Source organism: Octodon degus, unplaced genomic scaffold (genome assembly GCF_000260255.1).
Source record: "Octodon degus isolate 3935 unplaced genomic scaffold, OctDeg1.0 scaffold00287, whole genome shotgun sequence".
In the NCBI taxonomy this organism is placed as follows: domain Eukaryota; kingdom Metazoa; phylum Chordata; class Mammalia; order Rodentia; family Octodontidae; genus Octodon; species Octodon degus.
The window spans coordinates 1,198,077-1,219,424 of record NW_004524863.1 but is presented as its reverse complement, the minus strand read 5'-3'; the positions used below and the strand labels follow the sequence as shown (position 1 = coordinate 1,219,424).

Here is a 21,348-nt window from a genome sequence, read left to right as displayed (position 1 = left end):
TATGTGATATGTTTACATTGGTTATTGTCAAGAAATTATGTTTTCAAAAATAAGACCAAAATAAAATAAAACAAAACAAAGACAGTAAGGTTTTCTAATTAAAAGATGCTCTTGGGGACAAAACTAAATCAAGAAACAAAATAATGACAGTTCATTATTGCTCATCTCATGTATTAAATGTATTGATGCCTTCCAAATGTATAGTATTCTAAAACGTAAAACTAGGATTATTTATTGTAATAGATATATTCTTTTAGAGTTAAACATGTGGCTTTCTCTGGTACTGCAAATATTTGCAATAAGAGGTTCATGTCAAACCAACATGAGATCATCAGTCAAATGATTACTTTTTTAAATAAAACCGTATGTGATATGCCATTACATTTAGAGATGCTGAGACATTAAATAGCCTAGACAGTGATATAAATCTCTTCAGTGATGCCCTATTAAAGGACAACAGATTAGGTAAAAGTTTCTTATGTGCTAGGTAGGAATGACTAAAAGGCTATTCAATTATACTATATAACAGTAGCCAGGGCCTGTTGTATGTTATGAGTCGGTACCATAGAAATGACAAGACCTGATAGATATAGCTTCAGAGGTCTCATGAGATTAGTTTCTCTGTGAGCCCAGGACCACAGAAGCAGCTCACATTTACTGAGGGCTAAAGCCAGGCTAAGGAATGTGCATAATTACTTTGGCGAACACAAACTACTTTCTCTATCAATTTCCACCACTTGCCTAACACTAGGTTTACACAAATGCTAGCTGATAACATCCCAAGCAAGGGATCAAAGAACAGGGCACCAGCAAAAGCTGTTATCTGCAGCCTTGAATCCCAGCTTGCTAGAAATTACAAGTGACAGACAACAGTTTTCCTTGGGCTCTGTGTATTGCTCCCTACTCTCTCGGGACATTAGGCGTTTGTCTCATATCTGTATTTCTATAATGGCCCTACATTATCCCATGGCTATGGGCCTCAACAAGGGCCACAAGGGCGACTAAGAATGTAAGCAAACAGAGGCACAGCCGCCCGTCACAGATGCTTCACCAGACACACCAAGTTCATGCAGGATATGATCAAGGAAGTGTGTGGCTTTGCCCCTTATGAGCAGCGCTGCGCCATGGGGCTACCCAAGGTCTCCAAGGACAAACATGCCTTCAAGTTCATCAAGAAAAGAGTAGGGACACACATCCTCGCCAAGAGGAAGCATGAGGAGCTGAGCAATGTGCTGGCCACCATGAGGAAAGCAGCTGCCAAGAAGGACTGAGCCCCTCTGGAATAAAGCTTTGTGAAAATTTTTTTAAAAAGTCATCACAACTGTTAGGCTACAATACTGCATATGGTCTTTGCTTTCAAATTTCCTCTGTAAAACTATATAACTGTTGTAAATTAACATCCTAAAGGTATTAAAAAGTAATAGTTCTCTGTATATACTTTAGATTTCAAGGTACATAACACTCAGATAAAATTTTAGTAAGTTCATCACTCCCACTATAATGTGATGTCATTAACCTCTTCTGGATGTTCAACAACCGAGGTTCAGAGACCAAAGATTATAAAAATAGATGGATTAAGAGAGTAGCTAATATTTTGGCCCTAGACCCCACCCCAAAGTCAGTGAGGACCCAGGATATAAGAGAGCCTTTGCTACAACATCCTATAACTCAGTTGGGTCCCTGATCTTCTCATCAAGGACACTGTGAGGTCACAGAGGAAAGTGACTTGATGTTGTATAGTGTGCCCAAGGAGTGTCACCAGGAGAAAGTTTCCCAAGCTTTCACAGAAAGCAACTTGGTCAAGCAGTGGCCGTGACTCATCCTGATGGTGGACACTACCAGAAGTACTAAAAGGCACTGTACTTGGTTCTAAGGTAATTCCTAAGATTTAACTGACCTTGATGGATGGCGAGGTGGGCTTTTTTTTTTTTTTGTATTTTAGGGAGGAGTCTACAGGGTGTTCAGGGTCTCACTACTAGATTGGACCTGTAGTGATCCGCCTGTTTACAGCCTCCCAAGAGCTGGAATTATAGGCACGTGCCACCACGCTCAGTCTCAATTGCTATCTCAGCAATGGGCAGGCACGGCGGGACCGGGGATTAAACCCCCGGCCCCTGCGTCTGCTTGCAGGTGCTTTAATAAAGAGTTAATTTTAATTAATGTAGATCTCACTTTAACTTGGTCTTAAACATCTAGCAGAAAAGTATAGTCACAATATATATAAAACTATGTCCAGTCTTTGCTAACCACAGGTATGGAAAGCTCTTCAGGGAAAAAATATTACAATTAGATAGAGCTCACTAGCAAAACAAGAACATCCAAATAAATACATAAAATGGGATGGCCCAGTACAGTTAATAACTTGGGACAAGGGTATGTTTGTATATTGACAGATCATAAAAACCATTATGGATACATCTGCAACAGGCAGCCATAGAGATCTTCAAACCTGTCAGGTCTGCTGCCTCCAACCCACTTTGGATTCTACAGTGGATTGATTATATTAACATGCTTGCTTTTACTTCTGTTTTTAGTCGGCTACAGGTGACACCAAACCAGACAATGCTAGTCATTCTTCAACTGCTGCTATTACAAAAATAAAAAAGGGTGAATTGACAGAGATCACTCCAAAGTGGCTATAAGCAAGATTTATATTAACAAATTGGTTTCTCATGTTCTTAAGAATGACCAAGGCTTAGGCCCCTTGTCTGGAGATAGATAGCCTGTAATGGTGGGTAAAGCCACAGTGCTTCAGAGAACAAGACAAGGCTGATATAAACAATTGTTTAACTGGAACCCCTGGTTAACCTCCCTCATTACTAGTTTAGCTGGGCCTTTCCTAAAAAGTACTGTCCTTTTAACGTTTGGGCCATGTCTAATTCAATGGCTAAAAAAAGACTATAGGCCACAACGGACAAATTACAGATGGTTTTAAAACAGGATACCTAGTATAAAACAGAAAGACCACCTCCATATGGAGGACTACACATGTGCTAAAAAAGGAAAATGTGGGGCTGGCGAAATATAGCTCAGAGAGTGAAAGTGCCTGCTTAGGCAAGCACAGGGACTACGGTTCAATCCCTGGCACCACATGCCACACCAGTCTCGTTGCCAGGGAAGACTGAACCAGCCAGAGTCCAGGCATAGTGGCGCATGCCTGTAAGCCAGCACTGGGGAGACCGAAAACAGGAGGACCACTATGAGTATGAGCTGCGTAGTGAGACCCTGTAACAACCAAATCAATTAGAAAAAAAAAAAAAGAAAAGAAAATGTGCCCTTGAGTGGAGAATGATGTGGCAAGAGGCACTCCATTTTCTTTTCTTTTTTTTTTTTTGGGTAGAACCAGGGATTGAACTCAGGCCCTTGCGCTTGCCAGGGAAGTGCTTATTCCACTGAGCCATCTCCCTGGCCCCTCCATTTTCTTTCTGTGACTGAATTTTAACAAAAGTCTCTTAAGTTCACTCAAACTGTAGATGAACTCACTCACTCACACCCTCCCATGTAGTTAACCATAAAACCCACTAAGAAAAAAGAAGGCTATAAATAGGGAACAGAACAGCTTGGGAAGTAGGGTAAATGTTAACCCACTGTGTCCTATGATAGGCAGATGGTCAACAGCATCAGAGAAATTAAACCTTGTGATAATTTTGTGGCAACTGTGTAAAATTCCTATGAATGTGGAAATGCAGTTGCTATCGATACCTGAAAAGTGTATAACCTGAAAGCAACATTCAAGCCAGGACTGACACTTTGTGAGTCCTGAGGTGCAGGTCATTGATCACTGGCTCACAGTAAAGCTTCGTTCCTAGATCTTCAGTCTTATGGATGCTTACCCTTGATGTCATCTGCCACAACAGGTCTTGTAGTTTATTGTACCTTTAACTGGAAAACTTGGTTGCTCATTTCTCTTCACTGTCATAAGCCATGGAAGTAAACTGTATATGGTGATGTTATCAATTCAGCTCTATACACTCAGTAAAAGTAGGCATCCAATGCAAGCTATCCACATTATATTCACAATATAGTTTTACTTATATAGAAATAACAATAATGATTACATATCTAAAAATAGCATCTTAATATCTACCTCTAATATTAATTTGAATCTTTGCATTAAACTCCAGGTATTTCCTTAAAGCCTATGGTACATTATGATTCCCACATGCACATGCCCTTATCAATCAAAGGAACTATTTTTTTCTCTCTCTCAAGACAAGCTCTCACTATGTAGTCCAGAACTGGCCTCAAACTTATAGCAATCCTCCTGCCTCAGCCTCCAGTGCACCATACCCAGCACAATCATATTTTCATGCATGACATACACAAGCATAAATAAATCCTGTGATTTATGTTCCTTTTTTGTTCCCTCTTCTATTCTGGTCTGCTGGCCTCATCTAGACTGTTTTCTTCTACCTGATCCTGGTATAATCATTCACATGCACTCCCTGAGCCCTCTCACATTAGGTCCATACTTCTCACTAGGAGAGATAGCCAAGTTTCCCCATGTTTAAAATCCCATCCTATGGGGCTGGGGACATAGCTCCGTAGAACAAGCGCTTGACTGGCAAGCGCAAGGTCCTGAGTTCAATCCCCTGTACCACAAAAAAAAATAAAATCCCATCCCTGGGGCCAGGGATATAGCTCAATGGCCTAAGAGCCTGCCTGGCAAGTGCAAGGTCCTGAGTTTGATCCCTGGTACCACCAAAAAAAAAAAAAAAAAAAGTTAAAATCCCATCCCAACTGAAATACCCTCTGAATAAGCCTCTTCCCCAACACAAAGTTAAGGGGACTGTGTCTAACTCTTCTAGAGTAAGAACAATGGTGCCTGCAAAACAAACTTTTTAAAAATTTAAATCTCATGACAAAAGATTCAAGATGGAGGGTAAGAAAGTCAGATCCAGTAAATCTGAAAGGTACAAGATATACTGTGAAAGGGAAAAAAATCTGTTCAATGGGAAAGAAAAACTGGGATAAAAAGGACAAAAAAAAAAAAAAAAGATAAAGATAAATTTATGTGTATATACAGGATAGCTTGGATAACTGTACTGATTTCTGCTGGTCTATTGAAAGCAGTTAATGCTTAAATTTTTTCTTTTTCTTTCCAATTTCACATGTTTATAACTGGTAGTCTAAACCAATTTGAAGATAATATTATATAATACAACAACCATTGTCAAATTCCTATTATTTTGTTTAGTAAAATTCTGTTTCATTTCTAAGAGTTTTTTTCTTTTACCATTTTGTATTCTCTTTTAAAAAATATTTATCATAAAAAACATTTATCATAATAAAATTTAGTGATGAGACTTAAAAACAAAAAACAGAAGAGTCAGATTCTACAGCAGACAGAAAAAGTCTTTTATCACTGCTTTCTACAAATGTTACCCTTCAGCTTCCAGCTGGCTTTTCTGTTCTACTTTCCCTTTATGCCACTCTCCCTAAAACTGAAGTAGAAAATAAGAGAACAAATAAAAATAGGAAACTGAGGGCTGGAGAGATGGCTCAGTGGTCTAAAGCACCTACTTGAAACAAGCTTGGCAAAGCACAGGGACCGCGGTTCGATCCCCAGCACCACATGCCAGCCAGACCCGCCCCCTGGTGGGCTGAGCTGGCCACACACACAATAAATAAATGTAATAAATAAAAATAAATAAATATAAAAAATAGGAAACTGATAGGGCCAGGGAGATGGCTCAGTGGAATAAGTACTTCCCTGGCAAGCATAAGGGCCTGAGTTCAATCCTCAGTCCTGGAAAAAAAAAAAAAAAAAGGAAACTGAAAAATATACTCACCATCACTGCCAGCTGCCTATAGGCTTTCTTTAGTTCAGTATCTGATGCTGTGGCTTCAACCCCCAGCACATGAAAAGGGTTTAGCTCATCCTCAGGAACCCCAGCCATGGTCAAGAGTCGAGCCACTTCCTCTTCAGGCCGGCAATATCGCCCACTAGCCACTGGTGCGTCCCCCTGGCTACTAGTCCTTTGCTTGAATGAAGGCAACTCCAGCCAACCCTGCTGAATTATTCTTACCAGCTGCTGCCAGGGCCTACTATCTCTCACCAGAGTCAAGCAACGCTGCAAGGTAGGTGAATCCATCCAAGAAAACAGCCAGGTGGCCTTATCCCTCCAGCCCAACCGATCACCCAGGCCCACCAGAAACTGCCAGCCCAACTGGAGACAGCCCAAAAAGAGGGCTAGACCCAGGAGCAGCAAAGCACCCATTAGCCTAAGAAAACGGGTGAACAGCCCTGCCCCATAGTAAAATCCCTGGTTTAGAAACTGACACACCACCTGTGTCCAGCTGCCTAGCTGCCCAATCCAGGCTCCCACCCAAACTCGAAAAAGGTCCAGATCCCCGCCTTTCAGCTGCCTACATGCATAGATGAGATGGCCACAAGTTTCCACATACTCTCCCACCAACACCAGCAGTTCAATCAACCACCAGAAGCCTGCCTGTCCAAGCTGACATAGTTCTTCTGCTCCCCATAATCCCAGGCCTTTGCGCTTATCTCTCTGACTTCGTTTCCGGCCCAGCCGATGTCGACCAGGGGACCTGGGATCTTTACGTCCACTCTCCCGACCATCATCCTTGGTCAGAAAGCGGTGCCGCTGTCTCCGGGATGGAAGTTTCTTTCCGCTGGACACCCGTGAAAATTCACCTGGAAATTTAAGAGGTTCCTCATTGTCATATTCCTTTTCCAATTCTTCATCTTCCCCAAAGGCTGGAGAGGTACAATGGTGGCAAAAGCTGCTAGAAGAACCATCTCCTCCCTCAGAGTAAGGCCCTTGTGGAATTCCAGGTGTTCCCTGGCAGTTACAAGCAGATGGACTGGAAAGAAAAGAAGGGTTCCCATCCTCATGGTACCCAGCTGCAGTTTTCGAGAGTTCCTGGTCCATTCCTGATTCTTCTTCTGAAGATGCCTCACTTTGATCCGGGTCCTCTCCTTCCCTAGGTGGTCCTGGACCCCTTGGGGGGCCATGATTTGGATCTGACCAATGAGCCGGATTTGGGAGCTGTGTGTACTTCGGACCAGAGTGTTCCGTGAGGCAACGGGTACCATTAGGAGCAGTCTCTGCTGAGTCCCTGAGTCCTGAGAATGCAAGTATTTCAGGATCCGTGGAGGGTCCTAAAGTCCTGAGGGAGGCATCACCACTGTGGTCCACTCCACACAACCCTCTTTCTCCCGGGTGCTTCTGGGCCATGACCCCAGGGCTTCCTGAGGGTTTTAGGTCACAGCCATCACGGTAAGTTCTGATGCCTGGAACAAAGGTATTAAAGTGAGAATAGTGAACGGTAAGGCCAAAGGGGAGTTAATCTTACATTGGGGATATATTTAATGTACTCTTCTCCCTCCTCATCCCAAATCCCCTCGGGCATTCATTAACCGTAACAATAAGCCAGAATCAGAGAAACCAAAACCTTTTTTGGAACTTTTCTCCTCTTCCAAATCTTAGTTTTTCTTCTTCCAGGAAGCCATAATCTTCAATGGGGGAAAGAAGTACTGCAAAGGGTGTGGTCCAAGGGTCACTCCTAGGAAAAAGGTAGACAGCCAAAAGGCGGGTAACCGCAGACTGTCAGGAAAGGGTGGGGACCGTGTGCCCCTAAAGGAAAAGCTGGAGACGGAGTTCAGGGTCCCCCTATAGAGCCCAAGGGGTAGGGAGAAGGGGCGAAAATAACGAACTGGCGAGCGGCAGTAACTCCTCCCCCTTGAGCAGTGGGCCTTGGGGCCAGGGGGAGCTAAGAGCGCAGCTCCCCCGGCTCCGCCTCCTGCAACCCCTCCGCTTCCGCCTTCCGTCCCCGCCGCGGCCGCCAACCTGCACCGACTTCCACTTCCGGGGTCACCGGGGAAGAGACGGGAAGGAAAAGAAAAAGCAGTTGGCCGAGGAGCAAGCCAGTCCACTCAGCGCTCAATCAAATCAGAGGAGGCGGACCTCGAGAGCATCGGCTCCACCCCTTAAAGGGCCCTCTGATGCTGGCCTCGGCGGGCGGGGTGGCTGTGCGCGCAGACGGTGCGGCTGAGAGCGAAGCCAGGCCGTTCTGCCGCAGTGCCTGTGGGCTGGGGGCCGATTCGCAAGAGTTGCTCCAGCTCTACACCCGGGCTTTGCAGATAATGGGAGATGAAGGACAACCACCGAACCACACAGTCTTCCCTTGTGCAGGCAAGACTAGGAGTCGCAGAGCAACCACCGCCCTGATCCCTTCCCTACTGGTTGTAGCAAGGACAGAGGACCTTTGTATCCGCAGAAGAGAGGATGCCCCGGGCTAACTCCTCGCCCTGGCTCTGCAGCGCTACCCCTCCTAGCAGCCTTCGGCCTCCACCGCGACTGACCCAGCTGGCGAGCTTCCCCTTATAACTGCAGCTCCCACGCCCCGGATCCGCCCCCTCGTTCCCAAGCCCGGTCACGGAACGATGCCAGAGGGCTGGGAGCGTAGCTCCGCTGGGCGTAGAATCAGAGCCGAGCGCGACAGAACGCGGCAGTCCTCAGTATGCTGCTTTGCATCTCATTTGCATACCAAGCCTTTCCGCCGACGTCGACACGCGCCCCCGCCCCCACGCAGACCCTGGGTTCCCTCTCTACACATTTCCTAGTCACACAGTTCTGTCATTGCCCCTTTTCCATCCAGACCCCGTCTTGGTCTGCAAGATTTTCCACCCATAACCCCCTCGCCAGCTCTCCCAGACCAGTAAAACTCCCTTTCCCCAGGTCCCCGATGCCGACCACCCAGTTCTCTAGAAGACAATACTCCAATTCTCTGGGAAGTGGAAGAAACCAAGCTGGAGCTAGGGGGGAACTGGGACCCCAGTTGGAACTTTGAGAGTTTCAAGTTGTGGAGTTTCCGCCTAAGTATTCAGGGATGTTTCCCCAAATCTCTTGCTATGTCCCCAACTCCCCTTCCCTGCTATGGTTGAGAGTCTAGTTCTGGAGTAGACCAGTAAGCAACTATGTCCCCCCACACACAGAGGACCGGTTTGGAGGGGCCCGCTCCGTGATGTCACCCCCCCAACACACACCCTGTCCCCTTTCTCCGCCCCCCAGGCTAGTTGCTTTTAGCTCTCGGGGTTTGGGCTACGACTTCCAAGAGTTTAGGGAGCAAAGAACAGAGTGACCCTGGGGGTGCCCACTCCCGACACCCGTCCCGGCACCTAGGACCTCTGAGCTGGGATGCAGCTGGGGGTCTAGGGAAGCACTTCCACCCCCCTCCTCAGCCCTGGCTAGGTGGTGAGTAGTTAATATCCTTTCCCCAACCTTCTCTTGTTTAAGGTCCCAGACAGACTTCCAGATCTGTTAAGAGCCCCAGCAATTTCCCAAGCTACTCCTTAGTCTGTTAGAATCTTGGTATCTGAAAGACAGCTGAAGGAAAGTGCCTGCATCTATCCCACCCCACTCCCACAATACTCCATTTATCAGCCCTTCCTTGGTGATCTCCTTTCAGGATCTGAACTCAGATCCCATTGGCAGCACTCAGACCCCTGGGGTAGGAAAAGGTCCATCAATGTTCTGAGGGGAGGAGCAAGTGGATACCAGGATGTGTGACATTTGTGAGTGAGGTGCCTCTTATTCCATGTGGGGCTATGGGATTTGGACTTTGGAGGCAAACCCCTTCCCCCAACAACTCCATCTCAGCTCAAAGTCAAGGCTTTAAAACTCTTGACAAAGTGATTTCCTAAATAATTACTTGTCCCAAACTCTTTTGGTGCCTTGTTCTTCTCCTCTCTTTCTTCCCTGGAGTTACAGCACACATCCTGAGACCCCAGGATGACTCATTGTCTCCTCTTCCTCCTCCTCCCCTTTTTATTAACCTTGCCCTTGCCAATCCAGTGAAGGAGTATTGAGTCTTAGCTGCAAATGAAGCAGCCTTTCTTTAGAGAGGCTGCTGGGGATTTAGCCCCTCAGTCCCCATGTCCGCTTCTCCCCACAGACCCAGGGCTTCCTACTCCTACCTTCATCCTGAAAAGCAGACTCATTCCCTCATGAAAGTTCATTTAAATTTTCCTTAATGTCCTCATTTTAGAGGGTGATAATGAGACATCGCACTCCCCTCAACAAAAGCCTGTAGATTTCTTTAGTTACCCCAACAGGGCCATTTTCCTGCCTAAAATTTGCCATTCTTTAAAAGAAAACAGAGGTAGAATCCTAAAGATTCATGAACATGTGAGTTCTCTCCCTTGTCCTCTTGCAGGTTTCCCAACGCTCTCAAGACATTCATGAATAGATGAGAGGAGTTCGCACTGACCTCCCACTCTGTGAACACCTCTCAGACTATGGAAAAAGCCTTGCTACCCCTGACCGTGACAGCTGATCCTAGGCACTTTAATCAGCAACTGCCAGAGCCTCCAGACCCAAGATGTATCTTGGAACCCCAGGATAACCCTGAACTAGCACCTGCCCTGGTGTGTGCCCTTTGCTGCTGCTTTGGAATCATCTACTGCTGCTTTGGTGAGGGCAGGGCCAAGGTCCTGGGGGGCAGCTGCCCAAGACTCAAAGATGATACCAAATGCCTTTGTTCCCACTTCTGTCAAGGGATGCCTACCTTCAGGATGGCCCATTCTGCCCTTGCCAACTTCTTGCCCACCCCCTTACCCATGCCTCTAGCTCTGATCTCTGTCGTCCATCATTTGCCATCCTATGCCTTCCTACCTCAAAACTGCATTCCCAATCATCCTCCATTCTTCACACTTCTTCACCTTTCCCTGGAAACCAGAATCAGCCTGTGGTGATTTCTTCCTATGGCTCATCTCCAGAAGGACTAGACCTTCCTGTACTCTCTCTCAATGCATCCTTCTTGCCTTCTAATTTTCCCTCCCAAACCCTCACAGTTCCTAAATACCCCTCCTCCAACCCTAAACTAATCCCTTTCCTCCCTTTGCCCTGAGGTTCCCTTGACTTGTTGCTTGTCTTCTGCTCCTCTGGTTACCTTTCCTTTCTCAGTTCTCCCAAATGATCCCTGAATAACCACCCCCCCTTTCTGCCTCTCAGTGCCACTTGCCTCCCTTCCCAGGCTACCGCTGCTTCAAAGCAGTGATGTTTCTCTCCGGCCTGCTATCAGGAGCTCTGGTGATCTTCCTGCTGTGCCACAAGGAGCGGGTGCTGGAGACACAGCTGAGCCTGGAGGTGAGCGCAGGCATTGCACTGGGCATCGGACTCCTCTGCGGTTTGGTCACCATGCTGGTTCGCAGCGTTGGGCTCTTCCTGACTGGTCTCCTGCTAGGTCTGACCCTGGGTGCTGGGGCCCTGCTGGCCACGGAGCCCATCTACCAGCCACCTTCAGCCTGGGTACCAGCTGGAGGGCTGGTGGGTCTGGCACTCCTGGGAGCCCTGCTGACACTTCGGTGGCCTCGTCATTTCACAATTCTGGGCACAGCCCTGCTGGGTGCTGCAGTGCTAGTGGCCTGCGCTGACTACTTCCTGGAGGGACTGGCGCTGGGCAGTCGGCTGGGCCAACGCTTGCAGGCACTTACAGCTTTGCCTCCTCTCTGCTGGTATAGCTGGGTCTTACTGGGGACCTGGCCAGCCTTGGGGGCTCTTGGGGCCCTGGCCCAGTGGAAGCTCATGTCTGAGGAACACAGAGGCCACGCCAATGGTGAGTTAGCGCTTCGGTGTAGAAACAGCCAACTTATGCCTACTTGTGTCCCTGCTTCCCAGACTTGAGGGAAAGGGGAGAAATTAGACATTAGGGACAAGAATGGGGGAGGATGTCTGTGCTAGATAGGACAGAGCATTAAAGAAAGAATTGGAGTAGCCAATGGTGTCTGGGTGAGGATGAGAAGAGAAATTTTCAGGGGAGGCGGGGTAAGTTATTTGGGGCACTTATGGAAAGAAAGGAAGCTCCTAAAAGACAAAAGTAGAATTCTAATAACTGAGGGTGATTTGAGGCTTGAGAGAACATAACAGTGAGTTCAAATCAGTTTCTATAGAGGATGAGTGTGTTTAGGAGTAGAATTCAGGGCCTCGAGAGGCCTCCTTAAATCTCAATTGCCCCTTCCAAATCAGTGGTTTTGAGCCACCAGCAAAGGCATCTCCAACTTCTTCGGATCCATTCACAAGAGGCCAAGTGGCACCGGACCCCCTCTGGGGTGGGACTGTGTGAGGGCAGCTATCGGCGCCAGCTCCCCCCAAGCGCCCGGAGCCCTGCTGACAGTCTGGCTCCAGTGAGTGGGGGGTTGGGGCACCCTGTGGGGATGTGGCAGAGGGGAAATGGGGATGGTCGGGTTGAGAGTGGGCTCTGACCCAGGGCCCCCCTTCTGCCCTTTTGCCCTATATTCCTTCAGAGTTATCTCCAGAGTCTTCGGGACCGCCAGCTGGGACCAAGCACCCTGGCCACAGCTCCCAACACCATCGTGGACCTAGATTCTGACTGTGGTTCCACTGTACCCCTCACCACACCCTCTGGCTGAACTCAGATCTGAGCCTCATCCACTGACACCCAACCCTAATGAGGGCCCACAGCACTCAAGCACAGACTTCTCCACCTCTTAGATTTGGGGACAGGACCTGTTCTCCAGGCCAGCCTTGTAGATATGCTTCAGGGACAGGAAGAGAAGAATCTTGTGGGGAGGGGAGAGAAACAGAAATATGACTACCCATCTCTGTCCAGTGATAAAGATGCCTGCTCCCTAGAGAAACTAGGGCCGGGGAGATAGCTCAGTGGAATAAGTGCCTGCCTGGCAAGCACAAGGTCCTGAGTTCAATCCCTGGTACCACCAAAAGGAAACAAAAAAAATCACGGTCCTAGAGAAACTCACTCCCTAATTCTCTCCAAAACAAGGAGGACTCTTACCCAAGTAAATATCCATCTCAGTGTGCCTTGCAGTGGTGAAATAAGGGGCTTTGTTTTTGTAGGACCTATGGAAAATCAGGGAGCCTCCTAAGATATGTGATAGCTTTTGATGAGAGTAGCACAAAAGAGGTAGTTAGAATTCTGATTGGCCTTTCCCCTTGGACCCACACAGGCTTGTGTCCCCTTTTCCTACCTCAGTGGGGAGCATTATCCTCCATGGTGCCTCCCCTTTTCACCTCAACCTGGAGAAGTCCCAGTGCCTCCCTCAACACTTACCTTTCCAAAAGTTGGCTCCTTGTTCCAAGAAGATAGGATTGGCCATATGCCAGAGCCTTGCCCTTTTTGCCCAAAGCAGTCTGGTCTTCAGGGCTACATGGGAGAAAAGTGCCTTCTCCACCTGTCACTGTGGGTGATACTAACTCCCTCCTTAACCAGAATTTTGTTTCAACCACTAACCCTTTCTAACTACTCCCTCAATGTGCTGTCTTCGGCAGCACATATACTAACTACCGCCTCAATTCTGCTGTCCCCTGATTTCTCAGGCAGCATGGAGGAAAATGTATCTCCTGGGCAGCAGGACTATGATGGAGGGAGGAAGAACACAGGACCATGTGAATAAAATGGCATTGAAAACTGAACCAGGGAAATCTGCCTTTGCTGTTGCAATTCTTCCCGCTCCCTGTATATCCTCAAAGAGGCGGACATATTACTAAGTCTTCTGTCTTCTAAAAAAGATCTGATAGGTGTACCCTTCTCAGACAGAGTGCTTTAGGAGCTGCACACTCAGGCAGGTAGAGGAAGAGCTGTTGAGCCCTTTCTTAGAAACACAGAATTAGCCTTTATGAACTGCAAACTTGCCAGACTCTTTACATGTACACAGTATTTCATTTCATGCAACAACCGTGCAGGATTGGCATTAACTTTGCTGACAGACAATCCAGAGGGCAATGAGGTTAAATTGGCATGCCCAAGTCACAAACAGGCAAGTGTGATTCTCAAGGATTCCAAAGCCCTTGCTCATTTTACTGGCCATACTATTTTCTTGTACTTTACCTGAGATGGACAGAATCCCGGTATCCAGTTTCCCCAGCTGCCACATCCTGTCAACTAAAGGCCTAATTGACACATCCCTCCACCACTGTCTTTCAGAGAGATGAGATGACACAGTTGGAAGCGATATCTAAGACTCCCTAAAACGAGGAGCAACTGGGTGGAATGGGGGTTGAACCAGAGTAGAGGAAGCATCTCTCAGGAGAGAAGTGGCTAGAGTTGAAACTTTTAGAGGCTGGAGATCTAGTTCATGACCCTGTTGTAGTTCTAATAAACAGACATCTGATTCCGTCTTAGGCCTCTGGGAAGGTGACATTAACAGGTAATGAAAGCATGGAGTCTGAGGCTGAGGAGGTATTGTCCAAAACCGTATCAGTGTTCGAGATGGCTGAGGGAGTGGTGTCCCCAGCTGATGGAGTAGTGCTTGGGGTGTGCGGATGACAGTGTGCCCAGTTGTGGCTGGTGTTTTTTGGATAGCCTTTCTCCACGCGAAGCTGCTGGTTGAGGCGCCAGTACTTCTTGCCCTTGAAGAAATAGACTCGGCCATCCGTCCAGCTCATGGCAGCCGAGGGCTGGTTTGGCACTCCAGTAAACAACTTTTTGATTGGTTTAGGGTAGCGACTGAAGTCAGTTGGTGCCAGCTCATCCCACTGCCAGTACCCAGAGCCCTAGGTATAGGGTAGACATGGAGAAGCTCACAATGAAGACAAAATTTAAAGACCCAGCCCATCACAACTGCAAAGCTCTGAGCCAGCCTGCCCCTCTTAAGAAGGGCTGTCACTCCTTTTGAACTCTGTACCTTAAAGAGGAACACCTTCTGGTTGACAGGCCAATAAAGAGCTGCATCCAAGTTGGGCTCTACCTTACTCAGTCTCTTGGGGAAACCGGGAGACATCTTAAAATTAATATAGCGCCACACCTTGTCTCCTAAGAGTGTAAAAGGAAAGAACAAGTCACTTCTATCTTCAGGTAGTAGCTTGTAGTCCCTCGATTCCACCCTTTCATTTGTTTTGGTTTTTGAGATGGGGGTCTCAAAATGTGGCCCAGGTTGGCCTTGAATTTGCAATGATCCTCCTATCTTAGCCTCCCTCCAAGTGCTGGGATTACAGGCATGCTCTACCACACCTTGCAATTTCACCCTTTTAGAAACTTCTTGACTCTTTTGTGGGTTTTTTATGTATTGGCCCTCCTCAGATAAGACATTGTAGCCAGCCCTCTTACCCTTAAAGAAGTAAATCCACTGTGTTCGAGGAGAGTAGACAGCAGCATCCAGTTTTCCCGGGAGCCCCTCCCAAAGGTCAGATACTAGGAACAAGGGGCCCAGCCCTGAATCTGTCACAGTCCACACATAGTCTCCCTTGAAAGCATAAGTCTTCCCGCGGGGCCCTGAGAGCAAAGGGTATCAACAAGTCAAACAGACAAAGACCTCCAAGTATTTCGGGTAGACTAATCGCTTGTCTTCCCTCCTACAGGCCGATTCTTCAAAACTTCGTCCAACTTTAATTAGAGAAGAAAATTAAAGGTGGGGAGAGGAACCTAGTGTTCAACTTCTCCCTTGTTTTTCAGAGCACTTAGCTATCTTAATAGATAGTTGTTCCATCTTGGGGACCGCTTGTTCTAAGTGGCTTCCAAGTTGTTCTTCCAGTCAGGTCAGAGCCTAAGGGGCAGTCTACCTAATTCCATTTTGCTGCTTTTCCATATGTGTTCTAGTAACCCTTGTAGGGTGACAACCTTGATAAATGGCTGCTTTACCCCCCTTTAAATTCAGTTCTGTACCCGCCCTATCTTATTTATTTATTTATTTATTTATTTATTTATTTATTTCAGACAGGGTCTCACTATGCAGTTCCGGCTGGCCTTGAGCTCACTGTGTATACCAAACCAGTCTCAAATTTACAACAATCCTCTTGCCTCAGCCTCCTGAGTGCTGGGATTATAGGTGTGTGTGCCAGCACAGCTGGCTTTCCCTATCTATATTACATGTCTTCTTTCTTAGACACCAACCTTTCCCTGGGGTCTGACTTCCACTGTGCTCATGCTGTGGCCTCATGTCATTCCCATTGGTCCAGGCCTTAGGGTCAATGCCTGGCCCCACGCCTGTTTACGGTTTGGAGGGGAAAGACCTCACCCAGCATCATGGCATCCAGTTCACCACTGCAGGGGTTTGGCATAGGACTGGGCTCTCTGGACACTGGAGGTACAGTGGGCACCTCCATCTCTTCTTCCTCATCCCTTGTCTCTGGGATTTTCTTGCCTGCAAGATGAAATAATGCTTCTGTGGAAGAGATGTGATAGCCCCTGTCTACTGTATGCTCTGCCCAATGCTACTGTAGAATGTAGACATTCTTAGGGAGTTTTTCTTGGTGGTGGACAATTTCATATTAACATCAGCGAGAGACACAGTTTTAGTTGAGAAGCAACCAAAAAGCAAGGAAGCTTCCTGGGATTTGAGGTCTCCATCCCAAAGGGAAGATAAAGGGAGAAAGGCCTAGAAGGAAGATTAAACATGGCAGAGTCAACCAGATACCATTCATGAAAGTGAAGCAGCCTGTGCAACTGGGTCAGAGGAAGAAAAATAAACCACACCATTTCCTTCCACAGATGCGAGCCCTGTCTCTTTAAGCAGAAAAAGATGCTGGTCAGACTGACCAGCCTCACACTCTCAAGGGACTGACCGTAGAGAGCCTGGATCCCTGAGACATCATCTGGGTGCAGCTTGAAGTGGGGACGGTATCCAGCATAGACAGGAGCCATGAGCGCTTGGGTGTATCGGGAGTGGCCAAGTCCCAGGGCATGACCCAGTTCATGGGTGGCGATGATGCGCAGGTTCACCCCGTGGTAGGTCCCCTCAGTCCAGAGCTCATCTTCATCAAAGTGTACACTGCCCAGCTCAGGGATATCAGCATGGGCCAGCACCCTCCCTGCATGAAGACAAAGGTGTACAGGAAGGTCAGGGCCCAGAGTCCTGGAGCACATCCTGCCTTGTCATAAACTGGAGTACTCCATTTCTTTACATGCCCCTAGCTACATTCACCGTCTGTGAGATGCTTCCTTCAGATTCCTTTGCTGTCATCCGCCTCTCTCACTGATGCCCATCACACTCCCTGTACTCTCCCCTTCTCCCAGCCACTCTCTCCTCTGTGGCCCAGCTCTCTCTCACATGTACCTTGATGGGATTTAAGCCAGGGAAGGAGGTGTCAGGTTCAAAGAGGAGGTAAGCCTCCAGGCAAGCAAACAACTGCTTCCCTAGGGAATGTTAGAATGGGGTCAGGTTGCATAGGGTGCAGGTGGGGATAAGGGGAACCCTTAATAGTAATGCTGCAAAGTCACTGACTCAAAGAAATGGAGGTAATCTCAGAAGTCTGGAAGGTGAAAGCTGAGAACTGCTACCTACCAGGCCCATCAAACATATTGGAGCAGTATGGACTTTGGCGGCCATGGAAGGAGAGGCGGATGTCAGCCGAGCCAGCTCGCACCTCCCGGAAAGTCAGGGGTGCCACACTGCTCCAGTACTTGAAGGCTCGGATCAGTGCTGCTCGGGCTAGGTGGGGTGAGAGGCTGGAGGGCAGGTTCAAGATGCGAAAGGTCAGGTGCTTTTTTCTCCATCGTCCTGGTTAATGGACCAGAACATACATTTGAAACACACATCACTCTCTGTGTTGGAAACACAGATCCTTCTAACCACAGAAAGCTCCGCTGGGTGTGGGCAGTCACAACCCATCTAGACAGATGATAACAGGTAATCACCAGGCGATCACCCATTCAACACGAGCTGGTCCAGACTGTCCTGATGCCAGCACACTCCAGAGCCACAATACCTGCTTGCCCTCCTCTTCCCAGGCCCCATCCTCACCCAGCAATAGGTATTTGAGGGTCTTCTGGTTGAAGGGGTCCTCCAGGCCACAACGAGGCAGCCGCATGCGGGCCCTTGTGGCATCATCCACCTGACCTGAGACTGGCAGCTCAGATGCTTCCTGAAAAGCTCTGGAAAGAGGGGGAGGGATGGGTCCACCAGGACAGGTGAATCTGGAATGACTAAGAACTGGAGATAGCTCTTTGACTTCCTACTGCCCACAGTGGTGACCAAGAATGGCACAGGACTGAACTCTGTGCCTTCCCTTTAAGCTACAATTCCAATCTGTTTTTGAAACATGGTTTCATTAAATTGCCCAGGATAAGCTGGAATTTGTAGTCCTCCTCCCTCAGCATCCCAGAGTGTCACCACCATACCCAGCTTGCTTGCTTACTTGCCTTTTTTTTTTTTTTTTTTTTTTTGGTGGAACCAGGGATTGAACTCAGGCCTTTGTGCTTGCCAGGGAAGTGCTTATTCCACTGAGCCATCTTCCCGGTCCTCATACCCAGCTTTCAATATCTTTTTTCAAGTAAAATTACTCCCAAATGTAGGCTTCCTCCCTTACTACAATTTCCAACCTTTGTGTGCTCTAGAAAGGTAGCCAGATCACCTCTGGAAATTCTCCCCCTGTCTCCAATTCTCCACCAGGACCTCTCCTCCTTTCCTTCCATCCTCCTGGCTGGACATACCTCCAGCCCAGCCTGCTCTGGGGAAATCTCATCCTCTATAGACTGTCATAGGACTCATGTGCTTTTCAAGGGACCCAAACATTTCTAAGAACATAAAGAAAAGCAACCCATTACAAAAATGTAAGAGGATGGCCAGGGAGTTAGCTGAGTAGCATAAGCACCTGCCTGGCAAGCACAAGGTCCTGAGTTCAATCCTCAGTACTGGGAAAAAAAAAAAAAAAAAGCAAGCAAGCAAACCACAAAATAGAAAAAAGTGCTGGCTGGATGCAGTGTCCATAAAAGATAACATCATTTCAACAATCCAATTCATAATTTGACATGTAAATCATACTTCATGTGGGCTATACCTAAATATTAGTATTTGGGATACAATGTGGGACAGACCCTCCAAAGGAGGGCCTGGAAGATCCAATGACTATGCTTCTCATCTCATACCCCCATCCCACCCTGTGTGCCACCACCCCAACATTGCTAAGCACCCATCCAACAGATCCCTGGTGTGGATTTGGGGCAGGCAGAGGTGGGGCTGTGGAGAGGAAAGGATGAGAAGGGGGAACACCTTGCAACTTCAGCTCTGACCTTGTGACCTCTCACCTCAGAGCCTCTGTGATATCTTCTGGCCTCAAGTTATCAGGTCCTTCTAGAGGCTTCTGCAGGTACCCAAACTGCAGCAGGTAATCCTGCAATGGGGAGAAGGGAGCATGGTAACAGGCACATGGCCTCTAGGCAGAGGTTCTAGCTTACCTAAGAGGTCCATGAGGAGAGGCAGGGACAGAGTTGAAGGCCTAAAGGGGAAGCAGCTCAGAAAATGGGCTCAGGTAGAGCAAGAAGAAGGAGAGCAGGAGGTGGCAGGGTGGACTAGGGAGTAGTGGAAAGAAAGGAAAGACAGGCAGTGTTTGCAGACAGGAGGCAAGCTTCATTGGAGCTGTGGAGTGGTTTCCCTGTCACTGCCCTGGTTGGTCACACACACACACACACACACACACACACACACACACACACACACACACCCTAGGGGGACTCACCACAGCTGCCTCTTTTCCTTCAAGTCCCAGAGCTCCACAAGAGACTGTCCCTGTCTGGAGAAATAGGAGGCCCAGACACAGCTGCTGCCAGTTCATGGCTCCAGCTGACAAGAGCTCCAGAGGCTGGCTGTGCTCTCTGACCTTGGATTTCTGGGAGCCTGAGACAACAGGGATTGTAGGCCTCCACTTCTTTTCACTTCCCAGCCTCTGGACTTCTTTATAAGACTCCAACTGAGGCGAAGGGGGATGGCAATGGGAAGTGACTCAGCTCAAAGATGTGTTGCAATCTACTATTAACCCCTACCCCACCAAGGAGCAGGAGCCAAAAGAGCCCCTCACACCCCCTTGTCCTTTTAGGGTCCTCTCTGGAGATAGGAAGACCTTGGCTCAGCCAAGAGTGAGCCTTCTGGCAGGCTGAGAAGCAGCGGCTCTGGACAGCAACAGGGCTGTCCCCTAGAGTTCCTGCCCTATGGACATTCCTATGTCTCAGGGACCCTGGCCCAGCAAAACTTCAGCATCAACCTTCAAGTCTCCCTGCCTGATTTGAATAGGAAAAAATTAAAAAAACTGTAAGCACTCATTGGTCTCTTGGGTACCCTGGGGAAAAAGGGTGGCAGGAATGAGGAAAAGATAGATAAGAGACAATATCTTTGCAAAGTTAGTATCATGTGACACAAGGTTGCCTAGTGACTAATAGCTGACATTGAAAGGGCAGGATGTTTTTTTTCAGTACAGAGGCAACTTGACTGCTTTAGGCAAGGAGGCCTCATCCTGCCCTCACACAGGAACCAATTTCCAGCTTCAGCAATTCCCAACATGAAAGCAAAGAGGTAAGAGATAGCTGAGGTAGCTTAGGCTTCAGGTGAAAGAATCAAGAACAAGGTCTTAGTTTTGTTTTGCTTTTTGGTACTGGGGCTCAAATTTGGGACCTTGTGTTTGCTAGGCAGGCACTTATGCTGCTGAGCTAGCTCCCCATCCCTAGGTCTTAGTTTCTTTTCATCCAAAACTGAGCTGGGAATTTAAATGGTCTTGTAGGCTACTTATATCTGCTTTAAGACAAAGTCATTATTTCAAGCATTATTTAGCCTGGGATATGGGGGAAGGGTACAAAGAAGAGCCCAGAGCCTGTCTTTAAAGAGCTTACAGATGGGTTGAGGGACACCCCAGGAAAGAGGGAAACCAGGATGCCAGACAGGAGGTGACCATCCTAAGGGTCATGGAGCTGTGGGAAGGTTTGCTGAAAAGGCAGGCTTGGAGTTGGGCTTTGAAGAGTCCCTTAGAATCAATAGGGCAAAAGGTACTGAGGACCAGGATGGTGCAGAGTTGAGAGCCTGGTATGTTCTGTAAGAGTGAAGGATCATGACTACTTCTCTATACCTACCCAGGATTGGCTCCATACTTTAGAGGGGTACCAAATATGTCTTTATCAAATGATGATGGGTGGGTTAGAAACAAGGGTTTATTCTTTTTTTTTTTTTTTTTTTTTTTACGGAACCGGGGATTGAACTCAGGCCCTTGCGCTTGCCAGGGAAGCACTTATTCCACCGAGCCATCTCCCTGGCCCTAGAAACCAGGGTTTAGAGAGGACCTTGAATGCTACATAAGGAAAATAAGAAGTTTAAATTTACAAATATCTACTACTGGGGCCGGGGAGATGGCTTAGTGGGATAAGAGCTTCCCTGGCAAGCGCAAGGGCCTGAGTGCACCCCTGGTTCCGAAAAAAAAAAAAAAATTTACTATTGCTGGATGTGGTGGTGTAATCCCAGCACTGTAGAGGCTGAGGGAAGAATATTGCCATGAGTTCAAGGCCAGCCTGAGTTACATGGTGAGTCCCAGCCTGGATTACATAGTGAGTCCAGGCTGGCCTGAACTACATAGCAAAACCCTATCTTAAAAAAGGGTGGGGGGGAGATGGCTCAGTAGAATAAGTGCTTCTCTGGCAAGCGCAAGG

General features: G+C 47.7%; 3 protein-coding genes and 1 pseudogene across 6 annotated transcripts in view; 1 reads left to right on the top strand and 3 right to left on the bottom strand.

Annotated features, from left to right (window-relative positions):
* The window catches only part of LOC105741091, a 12,342-nt pseudogene extending 6,466 nt beyond the window's left edge, over positions 1 to 5,876 (bottom strand).
* Positions 1 to 8,492, bottom strand: part of Dnajc14 (DnaJ heat shock protein family (Hsp40) member C14) — a 23,919-nt gene extending 15,427 nt beyond the window's left edge. The window contains exons 1-2 of one of the 2 annotated variants that reach the window (XM_023707336.1): positions 8,231 to 8,492; positions 5,793 to 7,258 (exon numbers count right to left, since the gene is read on the bottom strand). In XM_023707336.1, the coding sequence (XP_023563104.1) occupies positions 5,793 to 7,202 (1,410 nt within the window). In that variant the 5' untranslated portion in view covers positions 7,203 to 7,258; positions 8,231 to 8,492. The other variant, XM_023707335.1, reaches the window with a different exon arrangement.
* A 561-nt stretch (positions 8,493 to 9,053) lies between these two features.
* Positions 9,054 to 13,412, top strand: LOC101583253 (transmembrane protein 198-like). 2 transcript variants are annotated; one of them, XM_004647119.2, is made up of 5 exons: positions 9,054 to 9,221; positions 10,183 to 10,439; positions 11,002 to 11,583; positions 11,994 to 12,151; positions 12,272 to 13,411. In XM_004647119.2, the coding sequence occupies exons 2-5, from the start codon at positions 10,265 to 10,267 to the stop codon at positions 12,395 to 12,397; spliced, it is 1,041 nt and encodes a 346-aa protein (XP_004647176.1). In that variant the 5' UTR covers positions 9,054 to 9,221; positions 10,183 to 10,264; the 3' UTR covers positions 12,398 to 13,411. The 2 variants fall into 2 exon arrangements, with proteins under 2 accessions (XP_004647176.1, XP_023563157.1); XM_023707389.1 differs by lacking the exon at positions 9,054 to 9,221 and having other exon boundaries at positions 10,322 to 10,393; positions 12,272 to 13,412.
* A 7-nt stretch (positions 13,413 to 13,419) lies between these two features.
* Positions 13,420 to 19,607, bottom strand: Mmp19 (matrix metallopeptidase 19). 2 transcript variants are annotated; one of them, XM_004647118.2, is made up of 9 exons: positions 19,398 to 19,607; positions 18,967 to 19,052; positions 17,684 to 17,814; positions 17,225 to 17,440; positions 16,506 to 16,751; positions 15,959 to 16,084; positions 15,052 to 15,216; positions 14,630 to 14,757; positions 13,420 to 14,498 (listed from the first exon to the last, which is right to left on the bottom strand). In XM_004647118.2, exons 1-9 carry the CDS (start codon positions 19,491 to 19,493, stop codon positions 14,124 to 14,126), a joined length of 1,569 nt encoding a protein of 522 aa, XP_004647175.1. In that variant the 5' UTR covers positions 19,494 to 19,607; the 3' UTR covers positions 13,420 to 14,123. The 2 variants fall into 2 exon arrangements, with proteins under 2 accessions (XP_004647175.1, XP_023563156.1); XM_023707388.1 differs by lacking the exon at positions 17,225 to 17,440.
* Positions 19,608 to 21,348: the final 1,741 nt, after the last annotated feature.

What these genes read in the sequence shown, in the direction of transcription:
- LOC101583253 (XM_004647119.2), top strand. Translation starts at nt 10,265, where the DNA reads ATGGAAAAAGCCTTGCTACCCCTGACCGTGACAGCTGATCCTAGGCAC. An exon ending in ACACAGAGGCCACGCCAATG is followed by an intron (nt 11,584 to 11,993) that starts GTGAGTTAGCGC and finishes CTTCCAAATCAG; the next exon opens with TGGTTTTGAGCCACCAGCAA. An exon ending in CTGCTGACAGTCTGGCTCCA is followed by an intron (nt 12,152 to 12,271) that starts GTGAGTGGGGGG and finishes ATATTCCTTCAG; the next exon opens with AGTTATCTCCAGAGTCTTCG.
- Mmp19 (XM_004647118.2), bottom strand. Translation starts at nt 19,493, where the DNA reads ATGAACTGGCAGCAGCTGTGTCTGGGCCTCCTATTTCTCCAGACAGGG. An exon ending in CCTCAAATACCTATTGCTGG is followed by an intron (nt 17,441 to 17,683) that starts GTGAGGATGGGG and finishes TCCATTAACCAG; the next exon opens with GACGATGGAGAAAAAAGCAC. An exon ending in AGAAGGTGTTCCTCTTTAAG is followed by an intron (nt 14,499 to 14,629) that starts GTACAGAGTTCA and finishes CCCTATACCTAG; the next exon opens with GGCTCTGGGTACTGGCAGTG.